At 45.0% G+C, this 26,500-nt stretch overlaps 1 protein-coding gene across 4 annotated transcripts in view; it reads right to left on the bottom strand.

Annotated features, from left to right (window-relative positions):
* DBF4B (DBF4B-CDC7 kinase regulatory subunit) overlaps nucleotides 1-26,500 on the bottom strand; it is a 175,315-nt gene that overhangs the window by 70,332 nt on the left and 78,483 nt on the right. For all 4 annotated transcript variants that reach the window (XM_069237927.1, XM_069237926.1, XM_069237930.1 and 1 more), the window contains exon 10: nucleotides 15,716-15,850. In XM_069237927.1, the coding sequence (XP_069094028.1) occupies nucleotides 15,716-15,850 (135 nt within the window). The remainder of the gene's footprint in view (nucleotides 1-15,715; nucleotides 15,851-26,500) is intronic.

Here is a 26,500-nt window from a genome sequence, read left to right as displayed (position 1 = left end):
ATCTGTCACTTCGAGCAGAGGGCCTGTTGTGTCTGCTTAGCTCTGTAATTCAGTCTCCTGCCAGCCCTTCAGGTGGGGATTGATCTAATAGTGGCGAAATTCTTATACAAATTATTAAGCTCTGACCACCTCACTAAGAGGTGCTGGGTACTTATAATCTATAGGGAACATTGGAAAATTCTGCCTTTAGCATGCTCACAATAGCCAGGTATTGAAAGTTAGTACTAAAACTCAGCTGAGCATTATTTTGTTACCACCAATATGAGCTGGTGGTTGCCTGTGGGGCCCAAAACACTTTTTTGGGGGGGACCTGCACCTATTTTTTCTTCATCAGACAACGAGAGCAAGAAAAAGAAACAGAAAAAAAGGAGGAAAATAAATTCAGAAAAAAAGTCAGAGTGAGAAAGCAGGAACATGCAAAGTGAGGGGCATGATGTGTCTGCTAGTGGATTAAAGTGACATGAGGAAGTCGAGACCAGGACTTCAACATGCTGCACCGGCCGCAGACAAGTAAATAGAGCTTTTGGCATCAGCACACATTTGAGAAATCAAGCACCAACTACTTGTTATAATCATAACACAACACCCACAGATCGTTAAGGTTTAATGACAGATGAACAAATCTGTGCCCGTCAAAACAGGCACCTTCACCATTAGCAGCAACAGAACCTCAATGACCTCACCACCCAGAACTCCCAACACATCACTAATGACACATACAAACATTCCACCCTAAATCCCACTACAGATGAAAACCCCACATTATAACACATACCCTTCTTTCCGAAAAAGCAAAACATGCCCATGAACATTACAAAAGAACATGCAAACATATAACCTTCTGCCCCTTCACAAAGGCAGTAAACAAAACCAATTACCTGACTCCCCCACACATAGGCTCCCCACCACGCAGGATGCCTGCTTAATCGAGCTGTACAAACACCAGCACCTTCACTGTTGTGGCTTGAAGCATTGCATCATCTGTGTCACACACCAGAGAAATTATTATCGTCCATCAACAACCAATCAGTGAAACTTTGCACTCGCTCCACCAGTTTGACTACACTTCTCCCTTCCTGCTGAAACCAACAACTCTGAGGTTCCACGTCTAACTCCGCCTAATTTCCCATCCACCTTCTTAACTTTATAAGGGCCTTGAAATTTGGACAGACCACCAATCACACCACTAGGCTTCTCCTTCATCAAATCACCAACCTCAATCAACTTGTTGGCTCCTCGATGTTTTTTCCCCACTATCAGCCAGTTTCATCGCACTCGCGCAACAAAGAAGGAACCAATTTAATTCCGGTCTCTCTCCCATGCAGCAACTTAAATGGTGTCTTGCCTGTACCAGAGTTTGGTGTGGTGTGGTGTGGTATGCCCACAAAATATCTGATCACACTGCACATATAAACCAGCTTTAGAAGCTAGTTCCATGGTGCCCTTCACCAAACGATTCAGCCTCTCAACCGGACCATTGCTTTGGGGGTTGCAAAGTGAAGTACCAAGTTGACTCCCAAGTCAATTAGGACATTTTGCATGTTAACAGAGATATGTTGAGTGCAATTGTCAGTGATTAATTTAGAAGGGATCCCTTCTTAATATCTCTCCTAACACTGCATTGGTGGCTTTAGTGTCGAAATACATCTCATAAAAACAACCTCCTACCATCTGTACTTGACATCAACCAAGACTGCTGCATATCTTTCATGTTTGGGATGGCATAGTAGGGATCCAAAACAAAATCTAGGCATGCTTTCTCCCACACAGCCCCTATATCAACAACTTGTTGATGATGTTCGGTCACTCCCAGACCAACTCTTAACCTTTTTTTTTTTTTGTGTTCAAAGTTCTTGCACAACTCACTACTCCAACCCACTCTTTTGCTTGGGTATCCATTATCAGCTACAAAAATTTCTCTTTAAGCCTCTTGATGGTGAGGGTTTGTCCTAAATGCCCATCGTGAGCTAACCTTATAAACCTCTCCCTAACATCATGACTAGTCTATTCCCCACCAGGGATAACTCTTAAAACTATATGGAAAGGTCCAATTGCATCAGGCAATGTGCTTGAGCATTTCTCTCATAGGCTCAAGAACCACATCTTCATCCAGGGGCATATTTCATACATTTAGGGACAGAGAGCCTTGCAAATCCTCTGCGGCATCTTCTATGTCAGCCACTACTTCAAAATCAAAAGTACAGTCACCAGCAGAATTGTCTGGTAATCTTGACAAGCAATCTGCCACTTTGTTTCATCCACCCTGGCAGATATTCTAACTCACAGCCATTGCCCTGTATCTTTAAAGCCAGCCTTGCCAATTTGACCAGAACCGGTCATGCCATTCAGCCCTAGCACTTGCAAAAGTGGCTAGTGATCTGGTCTTGGAATAAACTTTCCACCCTAAATGAAGACAGAAATAAATTGTGGCTCAGGTAGCAGCAAACGCTTCTCCCCAATGACTGAATAATTATTTACGGCATCACACAAGGAGCGAAAAGTAAAACCTATAGTTTTCTGTCCCTCCATGCAATTGTAAAAGTACAGCTCCAGTTCCAACTGCACTCGCATCTACTGTGATAACTGTCCGCAAACCAAATTGTAGCGTAACCAAAATTGCAATATGTAAAATATCCATCTTAAGCTGGTCAAAAGCAGTTTGCCGAGTCTCTCTCAACTTAAACTTCTTCTGTTTCATAGCTCCCTGAGCGGACTTAATTTGTATGCAAAATCTCCCAAATTTTGCATAATACTCCAGATGTCCCCTGAATAATCTCAGCTTGTCTGTCATTAGGAATGGGTGCATTTACTATTGCACTGACCAAATTCAACTCGGGTGTTCATTCCTTCACCTGTAATCAGGTGCCCAAGGTACTCATCCTCTGTTGCCAGGAATTTGCATTTGTCTTTACAAAGTCATCCCTGCTATAGCAATTCAGCTCCAAACTCCACACAGGGCCTTATTGTGATCAGCAACATTTTCCCCGAAAATGATTATGACATCTTGGAAAAAGACCACATTTTTTTATACCTGACAACAGATTTACCATCAGTCTCTGAAACACACTGGCTGCTGAAGAGAGCCAAGTGGCAACCTGTTAAATTGGGAGACGTTTCCAATTGCAACAAACATTGTCAAGAGTTTGGAATCTTGATGCAAATTCACCTGGTGGTAGGCACTCCCGAGATCCAGTTTAGGAAAATACTGGCAATTCGAAAGCTGGAAGATTAACTCATTGATATTTGGCAGCAGAAAGCAGTCCATAACAGCTTAATTGAGACTGCGCAAATTCACACAGAACTGAGGAGAGATATCTGCTTTCTTGGTGACAACAACCGGAGACAGCCACTGTCGCCTCCACGGGCTTAATGATCATCTCTTTAATCATTTGATCAAGAATTGTTTTTAATACAGCATGGGCTGCCAAAGGTACCGTCCTCACAGAAGAATTCACTGGGACCATATGTTTCCTTAAAACTATTTTGTGCTGATAGCTTTGCCTCATCTAGTTTGTCCTCAAAAACCCTTTCAAAGTCTTTGAGCGAGGCATCCAATTACTCTTCAACCACCAAAACTTGTTCTATTGTACACAGGTTGACAATTATGTGCGGGTCGTACTGGTGAGACCAACCTAATATTGGAGGACCTTCAGCTGCTCCATATACTTTTTCCCTTAGGAATTTGTTTCTTAAATTCAGTTTCTGCTGTGATGTGATGGGGTACATTACAATAGAAATATCAGCTTCCTGATATCCTTTCAGAATTACATCTCATACTTTCAATGCTTCCCTTAGGCATACAGCATTAAACACGCTGTTTTGGTAGGATGGTTTCAGGCTCCATGTATACTACCATCAAGATGACTGATTTGTCATTATTCCCGACTTCTGCTTTGGGTCGCAGCTTTCTCTTCTATTTTTTTGTTTTCCCCGCCTCTTTTTACCAACAAACAACACTCTGATCTGCAACATCCTCAACCACCTCTAGGGAGACCCTCTTGTTAGAGGCCTTTCAGACGTGTGAAATGCCCCTTTTTTTCCCTCATAGGCAGCACTCTTTGCCAATGACAAAACAAGTTTGAGTCATTCATGTATGAATAGCTACCACACCTATAGCATGAACGGCCACTTTGAGATTTCTGTAAATTTGTTGATATACTTCCCTTTTTGTTGACTCATTTCTCAACACCTTTATTAAGAATGACACTTTGTAGATAAAGTTTTTTTAATTTTTACTGTGTTAACTAAATCCAATCCATTATAAACTTTTGCTATGGTCTGATCGGATTTAGTCTCCATTTTTTGCCACTCCTTCATACACCTCAGATTCCTCCACAATCTTGATGGCATCCTTAAGAGTGGGTTCACTTGCGGCCTAAAGACTCTTGTATTTTCTTTTTTACTGCTGCACTGAACAATCAGCTCGTCTCTGATCATTTCTTCAGTCATCAACCCAAATGTGCACTTTATAGCCAGGTTGTGGGAGCTGGCTACAAACTAATCGACTGACTCAAACTTTTTTTTTGCAGTTGTGTATAAAACTTATGACATCTCATAAAGATGTTAATTGTTTTGGCAAATAAATTCTGAGACCTTAACTTGGCTTCCTTATTCAAATACGCCATTACATCACTATTTTTCTCAAACACTTGGGGCAAGTATTTGAAAATATGCTGTCCTCCAGTGCTGAAACATCCCATCAAAATCACTTTCTTTCGCACAGGTGAAAAATTGGTGCCCAGAGTGCCAAAATATTGACTGACTTATGTTCATGATTAATCTTGTATACACCAGGTGGCCCTGTTGCAGTGGGAGGAACCTGAAAACATCTCACTGCTGTCCTACAGGGAATAAGGAAAGCAAGTAGGTGGTGGTGCTGTGACTAAATAGCACTGATGTTTTATGAGAGATTTCTCCCAGTGAGCTCCTGAAAGTTGTAGCTGTCACTGAAAAGAGTCAGACACGGAGGAGGATGAGGTGAAACCGCATGCTGTAAATAGTATATATTTGTGTGTTTACATTAACATTGGTCCAAACTGCATGTTTATTTAGTAGAAGTACTTAAAGGCAAAATACACTATTCTTGTGTCTAGATTAGGCCGCTTTAATTCATCTACTGACAAGTTTTGTTTCCTCTTTATTGAAATGTTGGAAGACATGCCAACAATCGCGTTGATCTCCTTAATGCCCTGGTGAACACATGCGCACTGGCATGAAACTGCCACTGCTGGAGAGCTCGGAAGCTCCTCCACTTTCTGCACCTGCCCTGTTGTGCAACGTGGCCTCAAGGCCACGGCATTATCTTCCAACATACGTGCTGACTAACGCTCTGCATGCGCACGGCTCACACGACTGACAGCTTCTAGGCGAGCAGCGGTGGTTCTGAAGTAAAACACAGGCCACTGGCTAAAACTGGCTTGAGGGTGCTGGGGGAGCTGGCAGATTTAAGTCTCAGCCCATTAAAACAGGTTCCCTGCCAAAACTAATCCAATATCTGTGCTTCAAAACTTACTGCTGAATAAAACGGAACAGGGACGAAACCGACCAAGTACTGAAGTAATCAATTCACTTGGGTGGCAAAAGCTATTCTCTGCTGGGCTCCAATTACATCTTTAAGATGCCTGGCACATCCAATCCTCATTGCCAGAAAAAGCAATATAGTTCTAACACGACACGTGTAGATCTTTAAGGTTTAAATGACATGAACAACCTGTGCCTGTCAAGCCAGGCCCCTTCACCATCCGTCCCAACCACCAAAGAACCCAGATGACCTCACCACCCAGAACTCCAACACATGACTAATGACATATACAACATTGCACCTCGCATCCCACTTTGGATGAAAACCCCACATTATATCACTACTGCCTATCAAAAATAACCAATAACTTTAATTAGCTGGAAGAACTCATAATACATGTTGTTCATAATGTGGTTTTAGGTGAGGTTAATCTTTCAGTTGAGGGCTCAATAGCCAATTTCGTACCACTGGCTACTTTAAAATTCTCTTGTTCCCTAGGCCTTCCACTATTAATTGCCATGCACTTGATCATATTTTTTCCAAACAGGGCCAGTGTAGGAGTGGTATTCCTGTTACCACTGCCATGATGTGATTTTTCTTATCTTTATTACTAAATGTGATAATATCCAATATTAATGACAAATACCCAGTTACTAAACAAGTCTAGGGTAACATGACTAATGAGAACTTTAATAGCACCTTTGATGCTCTCACTCTGGCCCAAAATGTATATACTGTTAATGGCCATCTTATTTGCAAACACTTGCTGCTAAGCATGCAAAACTTTGAAAGAATATACAGTTTAGAACCTGCTCCAATCAAGTTGTATAAATCTAGATCCGCACATGACACAGGTTCTTAGAGCAAGTTAAAGCACAGTAAAATGTGCTCCACAAATAGAAAAAAGCTTGGAGGAGGCCATATAGTACCCAGGCAAATGCAGAGTACCGTAAAAAGACGCTCGTGTAGAATCACTTGGTTCGGAAAGAGCATGTTATTCACAAAATCCTTTTAGTTCCCAATAATATCAAAGAACTTTTTAAAACCACAGTCTTTATATAATCCCTACGTGGTCAAAGATGATCTAGAGCCCTCATAACAAGTACATTATGTTTGTATGTTTTTTAGGGCAAAATTTAAATGATTAGAGACTATCTTTCTAACGTTAAACCTCACTGACCCCTGCCTCTTCTTTTCAATCTTTGCTTCAAGCTAGGACAGTCAAGTGACAACTATGATTTGATGAGCCTTCTCTCCAATATCAGTAGAGTTGTGGATTAAGCTACTTTAGCTAGGTAAAGATTCTGGTTCAGAGTTGGATGTCTGCCGGTCTACAGTTCTAAGATTCCATGGAAAGGCACTCTCTCCCATGCTCACAGAACTTTTTAATGTCTCCCTTACTGAATGTGTAGCCCGGTGAAATTAAAAAATAAATAAATAAATAGAAGTTAGAAGACCTTTGATTAAGGAACCAGACAGATCTTTCTTGCTTTTCACTGCAAACATTTTAGAAAAAATAGTCACCGCCCAACTTCTAGCCTACATAGAGTAGCAAAACTTACTATGCAATAACCAAGCATGTTTCAGACCAGGCAGCGCCTCTAGGTTTATCAGCCATTGAAGATCTATTAAAGCTTGTTGATTGAAAGGGGAGGCAGGGGGGAGGGGACTGTTGCATAAAATATGATTCTGGCATTGTTCTTCAAAGTTTGCTTTCCCACTATTGGTGACACAGGTGTACTTTGGTTTAAGGTACCAGCGCTGAATGTGAAAAGCAGACTAACACCACAGAACGCCACCCAATACATTGTTTAAGTGGAATCATTGTTTTTGAGTTACTAACAATCCCTAAGCTGGGATCTGGGGCACCGTGGTACCAGAAGAATAAACACTAATTAAAAGCATTTAATGCAAAAGGGCGACCCTGTTTCTTAGCACACCTAAAACCACCACACAGAATAATCATAAAAACAGCAAATAGGCATGTTGTGAACAAGGAGGATAAAATTAACATGTCTGACATAGATATTAAAAGACATTTATTATCCAACAACCTAAAACCTAATTCCATGTGCTAAACGAACGAGTTACTTACCTTCGGTAACGACTTTTCTGGTGGATACATTAGCTACCTGTGGATTCCTCACCTCATGGATTCCTCACCTCATGAATACTCCCATGGCGCCAGCATTCGACGGAAATCTTCTTACTAGTCTCTGCACGTCGACGAGGACGTCACTGTCTCGCACGCGACGCCGTCTGACGTCATACAGGCAATAAGAGGTCCTCGACGACGTGCAGACGTCAGTACCAATCATTTTTTACGTGCATGAGAACAACCAGGCAATGCAATGAAAGAGCAAGGCAACATCCATTATATTGTAAAATACACCACATTGTATGAATAACTGTAAATCTTTTTATGTACATATATATATATATATATATATATATATATATATATAAAAAAAACTCTTAAAATATATACACACACCAAGTATATACATAAAGATATATACACATATACACATATATATATATAAATATATTATATATACATCTATTGCACCCTCAAAGACCAAGAGGAGCGCACTCAAGGATTACTTGGCAAGACCATAAAGGCAACGGGGAGGCGGGTGGGACCGTGAGGAATCCACAGGTAGCTAATGTATCCACCAGAAAAGTCGTTACCGAAGGTAAGTAACTCGTTCTTCTGATGGATACAACTACCTGTGGATTCCTCACCTCATGAATAGAGTCCCAAAGCAGTACCACGCCCGGCGGTGGGTGCCTAAATGGTCAAACCAAGAAATCCTGCAGCACTGACCGTGCAAAATGGCCGTCCCTTCTAACCTCAGAATCTAAACAGTAATGTTTTGCAAAAGTGTGAAGGGACGACCAAGTTGCGGCCTTGCAGATGTCGACCACAGGAACACCTCTGGCTAAGGCCGAAGTGGCCGACTTAGCTCTGGTGGAATGAGCTCTAATGCCCTCAGGAGGATCCTTCTTTGCCAAAGAGTAACATATTTTAATGCAAAGAACAACCCACCTGGATAGTGTTCTCTTGTGGACTGCCTTTCCTCTCCTCTTGCCCACGTATCCAATAAACAGCTGATCCTCCAGCCTGAAATCCCTTGTTCTATCGATAAAGAAGCTCAACGCTCTCTTTGGGTCCAGACGGTGCAGTCTTTCTTCCTCTTTGGAAGGATGAGGCGGAGGATAGAACGTGGACAAAGTAATTGCCTGAGCCAAATGGAAGGGTGAAACAACCTTCGGGAGGAAAGCAGCCTTGGTCCTCAACACCACCTTATCCCCATAAAAAGTTGTATAAGGGGGTTTTACTGATAAGGCCTGCAACTCACTCACTCTCTTTGCTGATGTTATAGCTATCAGGAAGACTGTTTTTAAAACCAAATACCTCAAGGGGCAAGAATGCATAGGTTCAAAAGGGGACCCCATAAGGAAAGTCAGGACTAAGGACAAATCCCATTGCGGCATAACGAATGGCTTTGGAGGATATTGATTTAGAAGACCTTTCAAGAATCTGATAACAATAGGGGATTTAAATAAAGATGGTTGGTCTGGAAGACATATGAAGGCTGACAAGGCCGATAAATAACCTTTAATGGTAGCCACTGCACAACCTTTTTGCGCCAGAGATAGAGCAAAAGACAAAACGTCCGATAGATGAGCATGTAAGGGATCAATCTGCCTCTCTCCACACCACGCAACAAATTTAGACCACCTATTAGCGTAGATAGATTTAGTGGAGTGTCGCCTGGCCGCTAATATAACATCCACTACCTCAGGCGGGAGAGAGAAGGAACTCAGGTTGCCCCGTTCAATCTCCAGGCATGTAGGTGCAGACTCTGGAGGTTGGGGTGTAGAACCTGCCCCTGCGACTGTGAGAGGAGGTCTGCCCTGAAAGGGAGATGGAGCGGCGGGCACGTTGAGAGTTGGAGAAGGTCGGAGTACCACACCCTCCTTGGCCAATCCGGAGCTATTAAGATTACTAGAGCCCGGTCTTGGCGAATCTTCCTCAATACTCGAGGAATCAAGGGTATGGGAGGAAACGCGTAAAGCAACTGGCCGCACCAGGTCATTTGAAACGCGTCCCCCAACGCTTCCTGCATCGGATACTGAAGGCTGCAGAACAACGGACAATGCGCGTTCTCTCGAGTGGCAAACAGATCTACCCGAGGAAACCCCCACTTCTGGAAGATTAAACGGACTTGATCTGGATGGAGACGCCACTCGTGGTCTGCCGAGAAGTGGCGACTGAGACTGTCCGCACGCACGTTCAAAACTCCGGCCAGATGGTTTGCTATCAAGCAAATCCGATGGTCCTTTGCCCAGGACCATAGTCGAAGAGCTTCTCTGCAGAGAAGGTACGACCCCACTCCTCCCTGCTTGTTTATGTACCACATCGTGGTAGTATTGTCCGTTAGGACCTGTACCGACTGACCACGAAGGGAAGGGAGGAAGGCCTTGAGAGCCAGACGTACAGCCCGTAACTCTAACAGATTGATGTGAAAAATCTGTTCCTCTGGAGACCAAAGACCTTTGATCTCCAGATCCCCCAGATGAGCTCCCCACCCTAGAGTGGAAGCATCCGTTATGACTGTGGCCACTGGTGGCGACTGCTGGAACGGCTTTCCTTGTGAAAGATTGTTGCTTGCAATCCACCACTTCAAATCCACAGCAGCATCTCTGGAGATCTTGACAGTACCCTCTAGATCCCCTCTGTGTTGAGACCACTGCCTTCGGAGGCACCACTGAAGAGCCCTCATGTGCCAGCGAGCATGCGTGACCAACAGAATGCAGGAGGCAAAAAGACCGAGCAGACGAAGGACCTTGAGGACTGGAACTACCGCTCCATTTCGAAACATTGGAACCAAATCCTGAATATCTTGAATCCGCTGAGGCGGAGGAAAGGCCCGACCCAATGTTGTATCCAGTACTGCCCCTATGAACAGGAGGCGCTGAGAGGGCTCTAGGTGAGATTTGGGCTCGTTCACCGAAAAGCCCAGGTCGAACAACAACTGGGTTGTTGACTGCAGATGACGCAACACAAGCTCCGGGGACTTGGCTTTGATTAACCAATCGTCCAAGTAAGGGAATACTGCTATCCCCTTCCTTCTGAGCTCTGCCGCAACCACCGACATCACCTTCGTGAAGACTCGAGGTGCTGAAGTAAGACCAAACGGAAGGACCGCAAACTGGTAGTGTTGCGATCCCACCACAAACCGGAGATACTTCCTGTGTGACTTGAGTATCGGGATATGAAAGTAAGCATCCTGCAAGTCGACAGACACCATCCAGTCTTCCATGTTCAACGCCAAAAGCACCTGTGCTAGGGTCAGCATCTTGAACTTTTCCTGCTTGAGGAACCAATTCAAGATCCTCAGGTCCAGAATTGGTCTCAAACGACCATCCTTCTTGGGAATCAGGAAATACCTTGAGTAAACTCCTTGACCCCTTTCCTGCTCCGGGACCAACTCCACCGCGCCCTTTAAAAGGAGGACTTCTACCTCCTGTTCTAGCAACAGGAGGTGTTCTTGTGAACAATACGAAGGGCGGGGCGGGATGAGGGGCGGAAACTCCCGAAAGGGAAGGGTGTAGCCTTTTCCCACAACACTGAGAACCCAAGTGTCCGACGTAACAGTCTCCCATTTGGTGAGAAAATGCTGTAATCTTCCCCCTACAGGAGAGGAGTGAGTGGGAAATGGTGGAAGCCTAAGGCTGCTTCCCCTGCTGCACCCCGCCAGAGGATGAGGAAGAGGCAGAGTGCTGCTGAGAAGCTCCCCTGGTGCGGACCCTACCCCTCCCCCTAAAAGATCTATAGGGATGGGAAGAGGCAGGTTGCTGATATCTTCCCCGAAAGGAAGAGGAGGAAGAGCCACGCCCAAATCCACGAAACCTACTGAAGAATCTGGAAGAGGCCGTGGAAGAAGGAGCTTGGAGTCCCAGCGACTTAGCCGTGGCCCTGCTCTCCTTAAACCGTTCCAAGGCCGAATCAGCCTTAGCCCCAAACAGTTTGTCCCCATCAAACGGGAGATCCAACAATGTGGACTGTACATCTGCCGAAAAGCCCGAGTTACGGAGCCAGGCCGGTCTCCTTTCCACCACAGTTGTGCCCATTGCTCTGGCTACCGAGTCGGTGGTATCCAGTCCCGTCTGGATAATTTGGGTCGCAGCAGCCTGGGCATCAGAGACAAGATCCAAAAGACCCTGGGGAAGCTCTGTAAACGAAGAGGAGATGTCATCCATCAGAGCATGAATATACCTCCCCAGGATACAGGTTGCATTGGTGGCTTTTAAAGCCAGACTGCAGGACGAAAAAATCTTCTTCGACTGCGCCTCCAGCTTTTTTGAATCTCTGTCCCCCGGCACCGTCGGAAAAGAACCAGGCGCTGACTTGGACGAACAGGAGGCCTGCACAACCAAGCTCTCCGGCGTAGGGTGCCTAGATAGGAAACCAGGATCAGTTGGAGCCGTCCGATACCTCCTGGCCACGGCTCTGTGAACTGCTGGGGAAGATGCCGGCTTCTTCCACACCTCTAAAACCGGATCCAGCAGAGCGTCATTAAAAGGTAATAGAGGCTCCGCCGCGGCTGAGGCCGGATGCAACACCTCTGTCAAAAGGTTTTGTTTCGCCTCCACCACCGGCAAAGGCAGGTCCAAAAAACTAGCTGCCTTCCGTACCACTGTATGAAAGGAAGCAGCTTCCTCGGTATATTCCCCCGGGGACGAAAGGTCCCACTCAGGGGAAGTGTCCAGCCCACTGGCCGACTCCAGTCCACGCAGCCCATCACCCGAGTCCTCTAGCTCTCCTTCCTCTAGGGCTCGTTGGTACTCCTGCTCCTCTAGTACCCGGAGAGCACGCCTCCTTGAATGCAGTCGTTGCTCAATCCGCGGAGTCGACAATACCTCCGCCGAAGTCGGAGATCGGCGCCGATCTTCCGAAGCCACCGACGCCGCATCCGGCGCCACAGGTAACTTCTGCGCCGACTGAAGAGCAGTTGAAACGGATGGACCCACCGGAGTCACAGGCCGAAATCTCGACGTCGACGGGATGGAAATCCCTGGGGCCAATCCCTCCGAAGCCACCGGAGCGGCCACCGGCGCCGACACTGGCGCCGAGCCCACGTTCCCAAACGGGAGAAAGGGCATAAAGGGTGCCGGCCGAAGAGGCGCAGGATCACCCAAAGAAAAGGCCAAAGGCCCAGCCGGAGCACCCCCTGGAGCCATCTGTTGGAAGATGGCATACATCGCATTCAAGAATGCGGAACTATCGGCTCCAGGGGTGGGAAAAGCCGGATACTGGGGTGCCTGACTCGGAGGCGACCCCAACGCCGGCCTCGGCGTCTGCGCCGGAGAAAACACTTGAGGCTCCAATACCTCAATCACCGACGCCTGTCCAGGCGAAGTTGGAGACGCCGGAGAGGGCAACGGCGTCGAAGGATGCGGCGTCACCGTGGGGCTGACCTCCCATGTCCTCCGGCGCCGATCCGGAGACCCGGAACGAGCCTCCCTTGAATGACGCCGAGATTCTCTACGGCGCCGGGAGTCTCGATGACGCCGATGTCTTGGAGAAGACTTTTTCTTGTGATGCTTCTCCTTTGACTTGGCCATAAACAGCTTCGCCTCGCGTTAAGGGCCTTCGGATTCATGTGCTGACATGAATCACAAGTCGAGACGTCGTGGTCGGAGCTCAAACACCAAAGGCAATCGGAATGAGGATCCGTCACCGACATCTTGCCTCCACACTCACGACAAGGCTTAAATCCAGACTTTCTCTGCGACATTATTTCCACAGAGAAAGAGTACGCAGCAAGATATACACTGTAACCGCAAGAGTAACAGTTGCTCCCTCGAAGATAACCGTTTCGAATGCACGGAAAAAAGGGAACTGACGTCTGCACGTCGTCGAGGACCTCTTATTGCCTGTATGACGTCAGACGGCGTCGCGTGCGAGACAGTGACGTCCTCGTCGACGTGCAGAGACTAGTAAGAAGATTTCCGTCGAATGCTGGCGCCATGGGAGTATTCATGAGGTGAGGAATCCATGAGGTGAGGAATCCACAGGTAGTTGTATCCATCAGAATAAGAAAGCATGGAAAGTAAAACTTGCAGTCTAGACTTAAGGAGAAGCAACGCACTGCACACCTTACTAGCAGCCAAAGTTATGGTTATCAAAGAGGCATGAAGGCAGTGTTCTCTGCGAAAGGAAAGCACACGTAGCAGCAGAGCTAGTTCACCTGGCTGTTTATCTGCATCAGGTCTGATGTAGAATCTTCTTGGTGTGCTGGCATCAGTCAAGAACATATCTGGCAGTATCTTGTGAGATAATCTGGACGAGGGACCTCTCCTCATAACTAGTCAAGGGGTAGTTCTTGTATATTAAATTTTAGCAGAGATTAGAATTTCCAAAATAAATTTAGGAATATCTCACATGACATATATACATCAAGGTGTGCGTTCCTGTACTGGCACTTGAAAGCAGTGTGGATCGTGGAACCAGAGTGGAAGACTATACCAAAATCAGTAGAGGCCTGGTAATGTGTTCCAACAGGATATACTGTGCCAAGAGGGACCTGCCAGCTATTACCTGACTAGAGGCCACTGCAGCATGGCCTCTGAGGGACTCCATCTACTGCAGGATAGGCAACACCATAGGTAAATATGGCCACGTCGCAGCCTACTGAGCAATCTGTTCCATGGCCAGTGACACAGATGAAGTGAAATTTACATCTTGAAACTCACATGCCTTTCTGTTTCGAGTTAGAGTAGCGGGGTGGGGAAACATCCAGTTTCGCTTTCTTATGCTTGCGGCTTCATGGCTTGAAACCTGTAGTTTTCAGTGGGGGATGGGGATATATTCTCCGTACACGGAGAAAAATGTTTTATGGCTGTTGAAAAAGCCACAAGGTTGGGGGCAGAGCACTGGATCTACATCGGAAGACGCAGAAATGATGAAACTGACCCTAAAATGCAGGGGATGTGTGTATATGAAGCTTCACTCCGTCACCTCCAGGGTGGTATAGAGCTGCAAGAGAACACCTAGCAGCGCAAAAGACCACTGCTACAAAATTTGCAGAGCGCAGTCTGGCTCCTGGGGGTTTCTATGGTCAGGGCTCTGAGGTTAGAAGTATCCATTCGAAATTCTCTTTGCCAGCATACATGAAGTAAGGAACAGGGTGGCAACTAACATTACCTGAGAGTCTACCAGCATAAGGTTATGGTGCGGGAGAGTTTCCTCCAAAAGCGAAATTGCTCAATCTATTCTCTCAGAGAGCTGCTAGACAACATACCTGCCATATTCAGGGCTGGGAAAACTCCACTGCCAGCACTAGCACCAGCACCACTGCCACCGCCATACCCTCCCATAGTCCTAAATCCTGAATTCAAGCGTGGAGTTTAACAAGTGAAAACAGTCTATAGCAGTGGCTCCCAACCTTCTAAATTCTGTGAACCCCCCACTTTATCATTACTGGAACCCATGGACCACCATTAAATCATTATTGGAACCCAGGGAGTCCCCTATTGAGTCATTACTGGAAGCCGGGGACCCCAGCCTAAGCATGGTCAATGATTTGAAATGCAAAACAATACACAAAAAACACAGAAACAAGCATTCATCAAATACATGCACAAATGATAACACATTTTATTCAGTTTGCAAACAAATGTATATAAAAAAAAATATCAAATACAATAGGAAGGTTGGAGTTTTTTTTTTTTTTTTTTTTTACAGTTTAAAGCCACACATCGTTCAAACTATGTTCTGTTTGGTGCATCTCCACTCCCTCCATTAATCAATCTGAGGATACCAATTAAATTTTTAGCCTCCAATTTCAAATTCCTTGACACTTACAGTACGTTTTAAAATTTGCAATAGCACATTTAGCCACTTTATTTAAATACACTATTAACCTGTTAATACTATTTAATTTTCTAAGCAGTCTCGGACACCCTGAGGAGGCTTCACGGTTCCCCAGACCACAGGTTGGGAACCACTGGTCTATAGCGTTATCAAATGCACAATTGCCAGGAAAGCTCAACACAAATTAGGTCTTCCTCTTCACCTCACTTTTCTTGCTCGGTTCAAATTAAAAATATAAAAGAGGACACCCCCAACAGTTAATTTTATATCAGGCACAAGAACAAATAGACACTGAAAAATATACTCACATTTCCTTAGGTTTTCCGTTTTGATTTTTGCGTGAACTGCAAGGGGTTGTAGCCTCAAACAGACTGAACCCTCGGGCTGCCAAGAGGTTCAGTTGAGGGAATGACTGGAAATGGTAATGGAGAGGTCTAAAGAGCCTGAAATGAAAACAATATAAACTGGCAGGCTAATCAACCTCCATGTTTTGCACTGCTGCACTCAACTTCAAACCATTAAGTTCAGGTGTAATGAATAAGTTGTTCATCTTCAATAATGCTATTCTTAAGTTAAAGCGACTCATCTACAAAAAGTAACATACCACATAACTTTCCGAATATCTTTGGCCGCTAATGCGTTCACAGATGCAAACACTCAGCAGTTATACATATCTGTAGAAGTATTACATTATTTTAATTTCACAGTTTTATTGCACTACTGTTTTATCGCACCAATATTCTTCTTAATTTTATGTTGAAGGAATATTTTTATGGTTTTAGTTAACTAATAAAATAAAACATTCATTCAATTATAAATATCAAGATACAAAGTCTCACAAGCACGGAATCTGTAATATACGGAAGTAGCTAGAAATTTAAGGAGCTCCCCCTCGACCAACATGCGTTCCATGCCCAATCATCTTCCTTTCAAGAAATCCTTAAACTCATCTTTTCCAGTTCTATCTGAACTGAATATAATGTTTTGTATATGCATCATGATTGTTTACCATATACATTAAAGGCCTTGCATAATTCTGACAACTAGTGGTTAGTCAAGAACTACATCAACATTTCAATGGCATAAGCATTGACCAAGCGGTACTCACTGTCTTACTACAACAATTCTGACAGCAACCAAACCATCACTTGCTACTTGTTTGGCATCCTCATATTGTGTTATTCAGCCACCACATGAAATCTTCTCAGCCTTTAAATTGGTTACCTTCATGGAGAAGGTGACCAAAACCATATGCTGAGCAGCTTCCATGTTAAATGTCTTCTAGCGTTCATTTATCCTATTTGTATTTTATAACATGTTCTGTGCCCTAGTCCTAGTATCTCCACTTGCCTAAAGTACTCTAAGTGAGCTGACAAGTCGGCCAACAAGCGAACTGACACAAAGGAAAATGGTACTTAACTGTAACCACTGTTGCATGTCATGGGTATTCTCTATGAATCCATTAGCTGTAGAATACCTTTTAAGACAACATTGTGCATCTTTTGGGGTTTTCATTTAGAAACAGGTTGGGTATGTCACTGAAAACACCCCTATTTAAGCCTTTATTTATGTTTTTTAAAGTGACAAAGAAACATGTAGTTGCTGTTATACACTATGGAGAAAATACAAACGGAAAATGATCAATAAACATTGAAAGGAGCTACCGACTGTCCATTTTATTAAATGACCTAACTTGGAAACTTTGAGACCAATAGAGCTCAGCCTCTCCCCCACCTATCAGTCCAAACTGTACATCAAGGGTTAATAGTTCCAGGAGCCTCATGAAAAGGGAGGGAGGGAGGGGGGGGGATGGGGGCCAGGGTGCCGTGGCAAATTAACAAGATACCAACAATGAAGAACTGGGTTCCCCAGCATTTGGATCTTTCATAGATTTAAATACTTGAATCACAACAACAGAATAATAACATAAAAGCTGAGGCATAGAAGAATTAGGCTCACTTAAAATGAATAGCTTTCATGGTACCACCTGCCCACCTGTAGACTCCGTACTGGCCTGTACATCAAGGAAGCAATGCTTGGCAAAGGCATAAGTCATCCTACAAGTCTGTGCTATGCACATCTCCTACAGAGAGACTTCAGAAAATATTACTATTGGCATAATAGCTGCATCTGTTGAGTGAGGTTTGACCCCAGATAGGGGTGCCCATCATGCTACAGTTTAGAATCATGCAAAATATGGGATATAATCATGTAAAATAGGATCTATCAGGCCAATTGTTGCTTTGGCGAAGGCATACAGCATATGTTTGTTAGCATGTCCAAAGGCTACGAAATACAGATGGATTGGTGGTCTTTTGTTGTTTCCAAATAAAAAAAGACCATGTGGTCGAAATTAACAGGTGTCCATAGCTTACGTAGGTAAGGCTCCTACTTAAAAAGGCTTGGGCCTCACCCACTTGTCTGGCATGTCTTCCATGAAAAGTGTTGAGCGGTGGCTCTTTGGATTTGCTAGAAAAGGGTCTTAATTAGAATCGTCAGAATGGTATTTAGCTTCCCAGAGTCTAGCATTTGGTTGGAAATAAGGGCAACTTGGTTTCCTTAAGTAGCTTGAAGTGGTAACAAAGCACTCTTTAATTAAGGAATACTTTAAACCTGCTCTGACAAAATCAAATTGGTAGGTGATGGGTGGGAGGGGTAGAGGGCTGGGGGTGGGGGTGGGGGGTTCGCCAGGGGATAGGAGTGAGGGAGTTGAGTAGGGAAGGGTGCTTGGAACAGGATTGAGATCCTTTGAGCATCCAAACCATCCTAGCTGGCTACAATATTTGCTTACAGTCATCCAGTAGTTCTAGAGTGTGCAGCTCAAGGCCTTCAGCAGACAAGTAGTCAACTGCAGATAATGTAACAGATGAAGGCTTAGCTTGAACCACAGAAGTGCCTGAACTGACATTTCCAGGAACTCCAAGAACCAAGGTGGTCTCTGCAGCAAAGTGCCCCTTTTGGCATGGTTACCCCTGCCCCCTTCCCCCCCACACTTTCTGCTAACCAGGCCCCAGCACCAGTGTTCGTTTCCTAAACCACACCATTGTTTCCACAATTGGCACACCCCTGGCTCACAGCTAAGTACCTTGTAAAAGGTACCAGGGGTACTAAGGGCTTTGTGAACAGGAAGGGTCCCTAAGTGCTGCAGCGTGTATTGTGCCACCCTAAGTGGCTTGGAGGAAAAGGACCAGTAGGAATAGGAATGTACCCCCCCCCTTCCCCAAAGGAAGTGGGCACAGGAAGGGTGTAGCTACCCTCAGGGAAAGCAGCCATTGGCTACAGCCCTCTGGCTCCTGTAACACCCCCTAAATCTAGTATTTATGGGCACCCCTGAACCTTACTCGCCAGATTGCTGGCGACCTCAAGAAAGAAGGACTGCAAAGCCGAAACCCAGCAGTGAAGACTCCAGGCGGCAACTGAATTGGCCCCAGCCCTACCGGACTGTCTGAGCTTCAAGACTCCTGCTCCAAAGAGAGGACATTCTGCAGGACAGCAACTTCGCCAAACCCCCAGAGGACTGCCTGCCAAGCAGAGGACCAAGAACTCCAGAGGACAGTGGCCCTGTTCAGAAGAAACCTCCAAAATGAACTCCAGAACCGCTCCGGATGTGCAAGCCCTGCACACTATGCCCACGGCCCAAATCCAGGTGTCCATCCTGAGTTGACCCCCTCCTGGCCAACAGAACGACAACTGCAGCCTGAATCTAGAAGACCCCTGACCACGACCGGATCTGACGAAGACTCCCGATGCCCAAGAAGACCCCGGCACCCGCAGCCTCCAGCCTTGGGGAATCAGACAGATGGTCCAGAAACATCCAGCAGGTGCCTCTCCTGCTTGTCCAGCCTTTGGTTGCATCATCTTTTGTGACCCCCGAGGTGCACTCATTGAAAAGCACTGTGTTTGCACCCTGCTGGGCCTGTGCCATTGAGGGTGTGTTTGGTGTGGACCACTGCGCCCCCGCCATCCCCCCCCCACTCACCTGGTGCTGACCTCAACCCCCACCCCACCACCCCTAGGCCCTGACACCATGGGTGCCTACCTGCAATCTTTTTCTACAAAGCGTCCCCAGTCCTCATAGGATCCCACTGAAAACCCACTGCCAACTTTGACCTCTGCACCCAGCCAGCCCTGTGCTGATGGTGGTGCACCTTGGGGTCAGCCTAAACTGTGACCTGTAGATATCCTAACTCCTGAAGAGTGGCATCGTAAGTCTTGTACGCACCTGTTATTTGCGCTAACTCTCTATTGACTCCTATAAAAAATTGCACTGTGTCAAATTTTGAAATTGATAAGTGTTACTTTCTTGTAAACTGCTTTCTCTACAAAACTTATACAAAGTACATTTGATACATATGCTTGATACCTATGTACAATTGTACTTACCTGCAACAAAGACCTTCTGGTTCTAGTAATAAAGTGACAAAATATATTTTTGCTATATAAGAACAATTGGCCTGGAGTTAGTTATTGAGTGTGTGCCTCGTTTCTTGACCGAGTGCATATGCTTTGAGCTAACCTCTGATAAGCCTAAATGCTCGACCACACTACCACAAAAGAGCATTAGTATTATCTACTTTAGCCTCTGTTAAGCCTCCGGGGAACCCCTGGGCTCTCTGCACAGTACACCTCATTTTGGTATAGTATATAGAGAGCCAGCTTCCTACAGACTCTCTTTCAGGCTGTTGCCATTAGAATCATTCTGCATGATTTGCTTTTTGCAAATTATCCTGTGGATCACCAGAATTAGAAGACGACGCATAGAGGCTCAGCTGCTGCAAAAATCTGGGCACTCACTGATCTAGTCTGTTGTAATCATGTCCCAGGGAAAAACTCCTAGAGTTGAAATTTCAAGACCAGCTGCTTGTCACTGCAAGACATCTGTCTGCAGAGCACATCTGTGTAGATGTATTCAGTACCACGTTCTGTTGGAAAGTCCACAATGCATTTCAGAGGCCTGTTCTATAGTTGTTGATCCCCTAGAGAGAAGGTGGGGAGGTCTCACCTCCACTAAAAGCCCAAATATAGAGGAGACATGATAGAAGAAGCAGAATTCAAATAGACCTCTATAGCCAAGGAGTGCTTATGTAAAAGTTGCGCTTAGAGACTCAACGTGATGCCCGGAGCAGGTGACAATTCTTTTTTGCTTGTGAATAATTTTTTGGTAGATTTGAAGGGGCTTGCTTTGAATTGGAATACCCACTTGTCTAATGTTCTATTCTGTCAGTTATTCAGAACTTTATGGATCCTGACCCTCACCTACATGGTCAAACAGGAGGCAGGGAGCCTGACCAACTCAAACTTGTTTATTTTGCTTGTGAAAACAAACAGGACTGACAATTTTGGCATCATTTAGGGATTGGCCTGCTCGTAGTCTCTGGCTGTCCATAAAAAGACTGATCGCCCAGAGCCCATTCTGTTGATTTAGATGAGTTTCTGCCACAATTTAGATATCCCTTTTGAATATATCACCTGTTACTGGCATATGGTTGTTGTCTTTGGAGACAGCCTAGGGACCTTGCATTTTCGGTATCGGTTTTAACAGACTGGAGTATATCACTGTGATGCTGGGGACCATTCCTCAGAGCTAGCCATCTTAGCCAAGTATCCAGCTACACAAGAAAACTCTAGAGAAGTAGGTCAATGAGACGTCCATCCAACACCAACCCGGATTGAGAATGAAAGTAGTGAAGGCAGAACCTAGGGGGGAGCTACAGTTTTTCCTGGCATTTCACCTACCACAATGTTTGGAAAAATCAGTTTGGTTCATTCATCACAGCAATGTTGTGCCCCCTGAAGAGCCAATCTTAACTTTATTTTATGTTGAAAACAGCTATGTAATTGTGTGCTCTCTTCTCACCTCCATTCCTCTCCCCTAGTACCCTGTCCTGCTTCCACCTGTACCATCTGTCCAGCACTACCCCCCCACCCCCCATGAATAAAATGCTTGCCTTAAAATAGTATTGCTGGGCACATGACCTCTCCTTGAAATTGTATTTAACTTTTTTGTTTAGGCCATCAATAGTGTGCACATTCAGGTAAAGGTGGAGAGGTTAATACCCTTCTCCTGTGAAGTGTGAAGTCTTCCCTGTTTGAGCCTTGGGCCTGCTGAGGTCTAAAACAGGTCTCAGGCTAGAACCACTGCCCATTTGCCAGAGAACTCCAACCTCATTTTGTAGTCCCAGTTTCATCACTTAACCAAACACCTTCTGCCCACAGGTATTACCAGACCGCATCACTACCAATGATAATACCTAGCCAAATAATTAAATAACCCTTGTTAATCCACTGACCCAACAACATAATGAATTAACTTTATAAAGTAATTCTAGTAGCTCTAGAGAGATTTCAGGGATTGAGTCCTCAATCTGCTCTGGTTGGGTAACAAACTATATACTAGAGGTCTGTAGGGCCTCCCCCTGCCCCTCCATTCTCTTAAAACACTGAAAGACCAGGGACCGTCTTGTTTGTAGGTAGTTTGTGCGTTAGTGGCTCTTTGGTGGTTCAACTGTCTATTCACATAAATGTTCATCTTTTACTTCTGGGTAGACTCCATTTAGCATTCTTGGCAGTTTAACAAAGTCAAAAACACAAAAGGAGATGGGTGGAATGCCTGTAAATAGCCTACACCACTGGTAGTAGCATTCCAACCCATTGTTTTCCACCTACTGTGACACTCTAGACAGAGGCATGCCTGAAGCAAATCAGTACTGGCCATGCTTTGCTTGTGAACAGTTCATCCCGAACTGCCAGGTGGGGCTCCTCCCTCAACCTCCAGAGGAAAACACAAACCACCCCAGACTGGTTTTGGCCTAGTTAGACCTTTTCAGTGATGTATAGCGCCTTGAGACCCTCACGGGTGAGTAGCGCGCTCTATAAGTCTCTTTGATTGATTGATCCTGCTAGACTGCAAGCAGGGAACCCATGCCTGGGCATACACTTGTCCAAGCATCTCCAATGGGTTGCACAACTACTCTTAATTTAATACTAATTTAATACAAATATTACTAATATTATTAATACTACTAAATTTAATATTTAAAACCTTGGTGGCTAAAAAGACCCCCCAGTGGGTAACTCATTTGGCGCTCCCAAGTAGACTCCACATAATACTTCTAATTAACATCACTGGTGGTACTTGCATGCATGGCTGCATCTATTCTCACACTAATGCAACACCCATGTTTATGAGGTGCGGGAACCAATACGCTGCGTGACCACAGCCCTGCAATTAACATGTGCCATGTAGTCTAATATGTGAATACTCTTTTGACCATGACCTACGAAGGATTTTCAGGGACCTTATGAAAAATGGATTGCTTCACGACCTCCCCAGGGGTTTAAAAAGCTGCAGAAGTAATGCAACAGGACTACCCATAAAAGTGTTTAAGCCTGACAAGGATTATGGAAAAAAAACTATATAAATACCAACAGTGTAACACTGATCTTTTATCTTACGTCAAAAGGCATTTTCTTTGTTCTAGGTTGTATCTCGGGACAGAAAGAGGTGCTCATGAGCTAGCCATAACATTGTAGTATTGTAGAGTTCCTTATTTGCCTAGCTCAATCAATTTCCACAGAACTAGCTCACTCTTATTCTGCTCTTGATTTGTATCCTCTTCTATTAGTTTGCCAGCCAAAGAGCAATGTCCTGCCACAAATGCCAATCAGACTTGAATAAGATGGTGAACATATTGACGATTCTAACTGGAGTAGTGACCAATATATTAACTTGCTTATCCACAGAATGCCACTGATGCCCTTCTGTCTAAATGCACAGTGGAGGGAGCACAACGGTTTCTTGGCAACCTTTTTATTTCTTCGTTTAAGAGAGGAAAGGTGTGTCTGGAGCCATATATTTTCTTTCTCTAACCTGAAAAGATTAACTTAGTCCAAAGGTTGGATTATTAAATTGCATTATTCTAGCCTTTCAAAGAAAGTAGAAAATGCAATAGCCTGATCATTCACTATGCTTTTTCCTTTAAAGTCAAATAAGAAATATAACTTTTTGGTGGATGAGACAGGCAAGTTAAAGTTATGCAGCATTCTTTCAAATAGACTATGGACATTGAGGGAGTCCAGGAAAGGTGGTTTTCTGTTGGCATAATTTGGTGCAATTAATTGGTCTCAGACAGTATACTCAGAAGGGGATGGTCCTATCTGGCCATCAGGTGGGTCACAATAACGTAGTCTGTGCATGCCCCACGTTGTCAAGAAAATCATTCTGCATGGTCAACATCCTCATCCTCTTCTGAGTACTTGTAAGGAGGTGAGGGAGAATCTAACAGAGGCAGTTCGGATTTCAGTAGAGGAGCAGATAGTAAAACATGCTGAAGCACAGGTTGTATCTGCCCTGCTGGAAGCCACTTTGAAGGTGCTAGGTTGTGTGCATGTTGTTTCTTTGGTTGATGCAAAACAGAAGCTTTTGATTCTTTAGTCTTGCCTTCTTATAAGCACATTAAATCGGTGCTCTGTGCAAGTTTTGACAAAGGTTCTCTGTATGACGCATTGGAAACCTACTTTAGTCTTGCCTTCTTATAAGCACCTTAATCGGTGCTCTGTGCAAGTTTTGACAAAGGTTCTCTGTACGACACATTGGAAACCAATTATAAAGAGTGAGGAAAAAAAACCAACATTTTACATCTCCATGGAATATCGCAGGAATCCCAAATTTTCAAAAAGTCCTTAAGTACAATTGTCAAATATACAAATTAATCACGCAATGTTGGGCTGCAGCGGGAGGTTTTTCTTTTCTGTGTGCTGTAGTCTCCTCCTCTTTGTGACTAAAGTCAACATCTCAAGTGGGAGTCTAGTCCTCCTTACAAATTGACAGTCATAGAATCTCTGATGCCGCTGGATTGTGTCCAAGCCCAGTCAAGGTAAAGATCCCAGAAATCGGTTGCAGATAGTGTAAACTGGTATATCCTGCAAAATGTCCTATCAAAATACCTTCTCTGCATTGAGGGAAAGGACCAACGTCTTGCAGCCTCATCTGAGCCTCACATATATGAGGCAAACAGCTTTCTTGGTACTGCCCCCGCTGCTATACCACCAATATCGGTGAATGAGCATCGCCTGATGCTTTCTTGCGACCAGTAACGACATCAGCATTTTATAGTCTGTATTTAGCAGAAAAGCTGGCCTATATAACATTCAACTAGTAGAAGGATTACCAGGCTTAACAATGAAGGGTGTAGCAGCATTCATCATAGTTTGTGTTACTGATTTAGTCTGTGGTGCATCACTGAAGACTACTAGTAGAGTTGGTAGTAGACCCAGGGCAAAACCCATCCAGACCAAGAGCTTTCACAGATCTGAGGCCCACGATTGGCTCTATAAATTCATATCTGATCAGAGGAGCCTCTAACCAAGACCTCTTCATTGACGGTTCTGGGAGAACCACCCAACTAGGGAAGCACATACGTCTGAGTGTACGTAGGGTCCCTGCAACAACATCCGCTCAAGTAAGTTTTGAATCACTAAGCCTTCTTTTGCCCCACTTGAATCTCCTGCACGGTCTGGTCTTTGAGCAAAGCACTATTCGGTAGCCATAGATTCCTTTTCAACCCTTTTGGTTTCAGAAGCCAGCAAAAGGTAACCAAGACCTGATCATGTCAAGGGGCTCTGAGCTGCATCCCTAGTCTTCACAATAAGCAGTTTTTCTACCAAAATGTAGTCTTTCTGGCATAACTTGTGTGGCACTCAGTAATTTTCTTTTTTTTCTTTTTTTTAAAAATGATGTCTAGCCACCCAACCATTAGTAAGACTCTAATCTTCAGCCCAAGTTCCCTCCTCACCTGAGACAACAGTGGTACCACTAAATTGTTCTATGTTTTGTCAGTGACCTCATTCATAACCAAAGTTACATGATAGGGCAAGAGGTTCAGTCAAATCAAATCAAATCATTAGCATTTGTAAAGCGCGCTACTCACCCGTGCGGGTCTCAAGGCGCTAGGGGGGAAAGGGGGGGTTATCGCTGCTCGAACAGCCAAGTCTTTAGGAGTCTCCGGAAAGCGGAGTGGTCCTGGGTGGTCCTGAGGCTGGTGGGGAGGGAGTTCCAGGTCTTGGCCGCCAGGAAGGAGAAAGATCTCCCACCCGCCGTGGAGCGGCGGGTGCGAGGGACGGCAGCAAGTGCGAGGCCAGCGGAGCGGAGGGGGCGGGTGGGGACGTAGAAGCTGAGGCGTCTGTTGAGGTATTCCGGTCCCTTGTTGTGGAGGGCTTTGTGTGCGTGGGTGAGAAGACGGAAGGTGATCCTTTTGCTGACTGGGAGCCAATGCAGGTGTCTCAGGTGTGCGGAGATGTGGCTGTTGCGGGGTACGTCGAGGATGAGGCGGGCCGAGGCGTTTTGGATGCGTTGCAGGCGGTTTTGGAGTTTGGCGGTGGTCCCGGCGTAGAGGGTGTTGCCGTAGTCCAGGCGACTCGTGACAAGGGCGTGGGTCACGGTTTTTCTGGTGTCGGCGGGGATCCAGCGGAAGATCTTGCAAAACAATGTGAAAAGGAAGTTACAACTTTCGGCAAGAAAATACAAGTCCTCAGCATCATTCAGTCTGGAAAAAACTGTGTTGTAGGGCAGTAGCACTGAAAGCGGCAACAGTTCACTTGCGACAAGGTGATGTAATCACAATGAGGAAGACAGTCTTCAACATCAGGAGATGCAGTGAACAGCGCTATGCATAGACTTGAAAAGCATATCTGTGACGGATTGGCTAAAAACAAAAAACACACAAAAAGAATGTTTGACAGTTTTGCATATAAAGAGCCAATATCCCCAGCACCACATAAGGCTATTAACTTGTCCCAGTGCACTGTGTAAATAATTTTTCTGGAGGGTCGTCTGGAGGAGAGGAGAATATCCACCACTTCAGGCAACAGATCAAAAGCAGTCCAATGTCACCGTTTGATTTCCAGGAAAGGAGGTGTAAGCTGTGAAGATTCATATGGAAGACTCTGCCCTGCTGCTGAGGCGCAGATCCTCTGAACATGATTTTCAGAGTTCTGCCATTGTCTCAATGTTGTTAATGGCTGCTTGTTGCGAGCACGCTTTCAGGAGCCAGTTGTCGTAATACGTAAATACAGGAACTCTAAACCTCAGAAAA

This window comes from Pleurodeles waltl, chromosome 6 (genome assembly GCF_031143425.1).
Source record: "Pleurodeles waltl isolate 20211129_DDA chromosome 6, aPleWal1.hap1.20221129, whole genome shotgun sequence".
NCBI lineage: Eukaryota > Metazoa > Chordata > Amphibia > Caudata > Salamandridae > Pleurodeles > Pleurodeles waltl.
The sequence above is the reverse complement of the archived record's forward strand: the minus strand, read 5'-3'. Positions and strand labels throughout refer to the sequence as shown.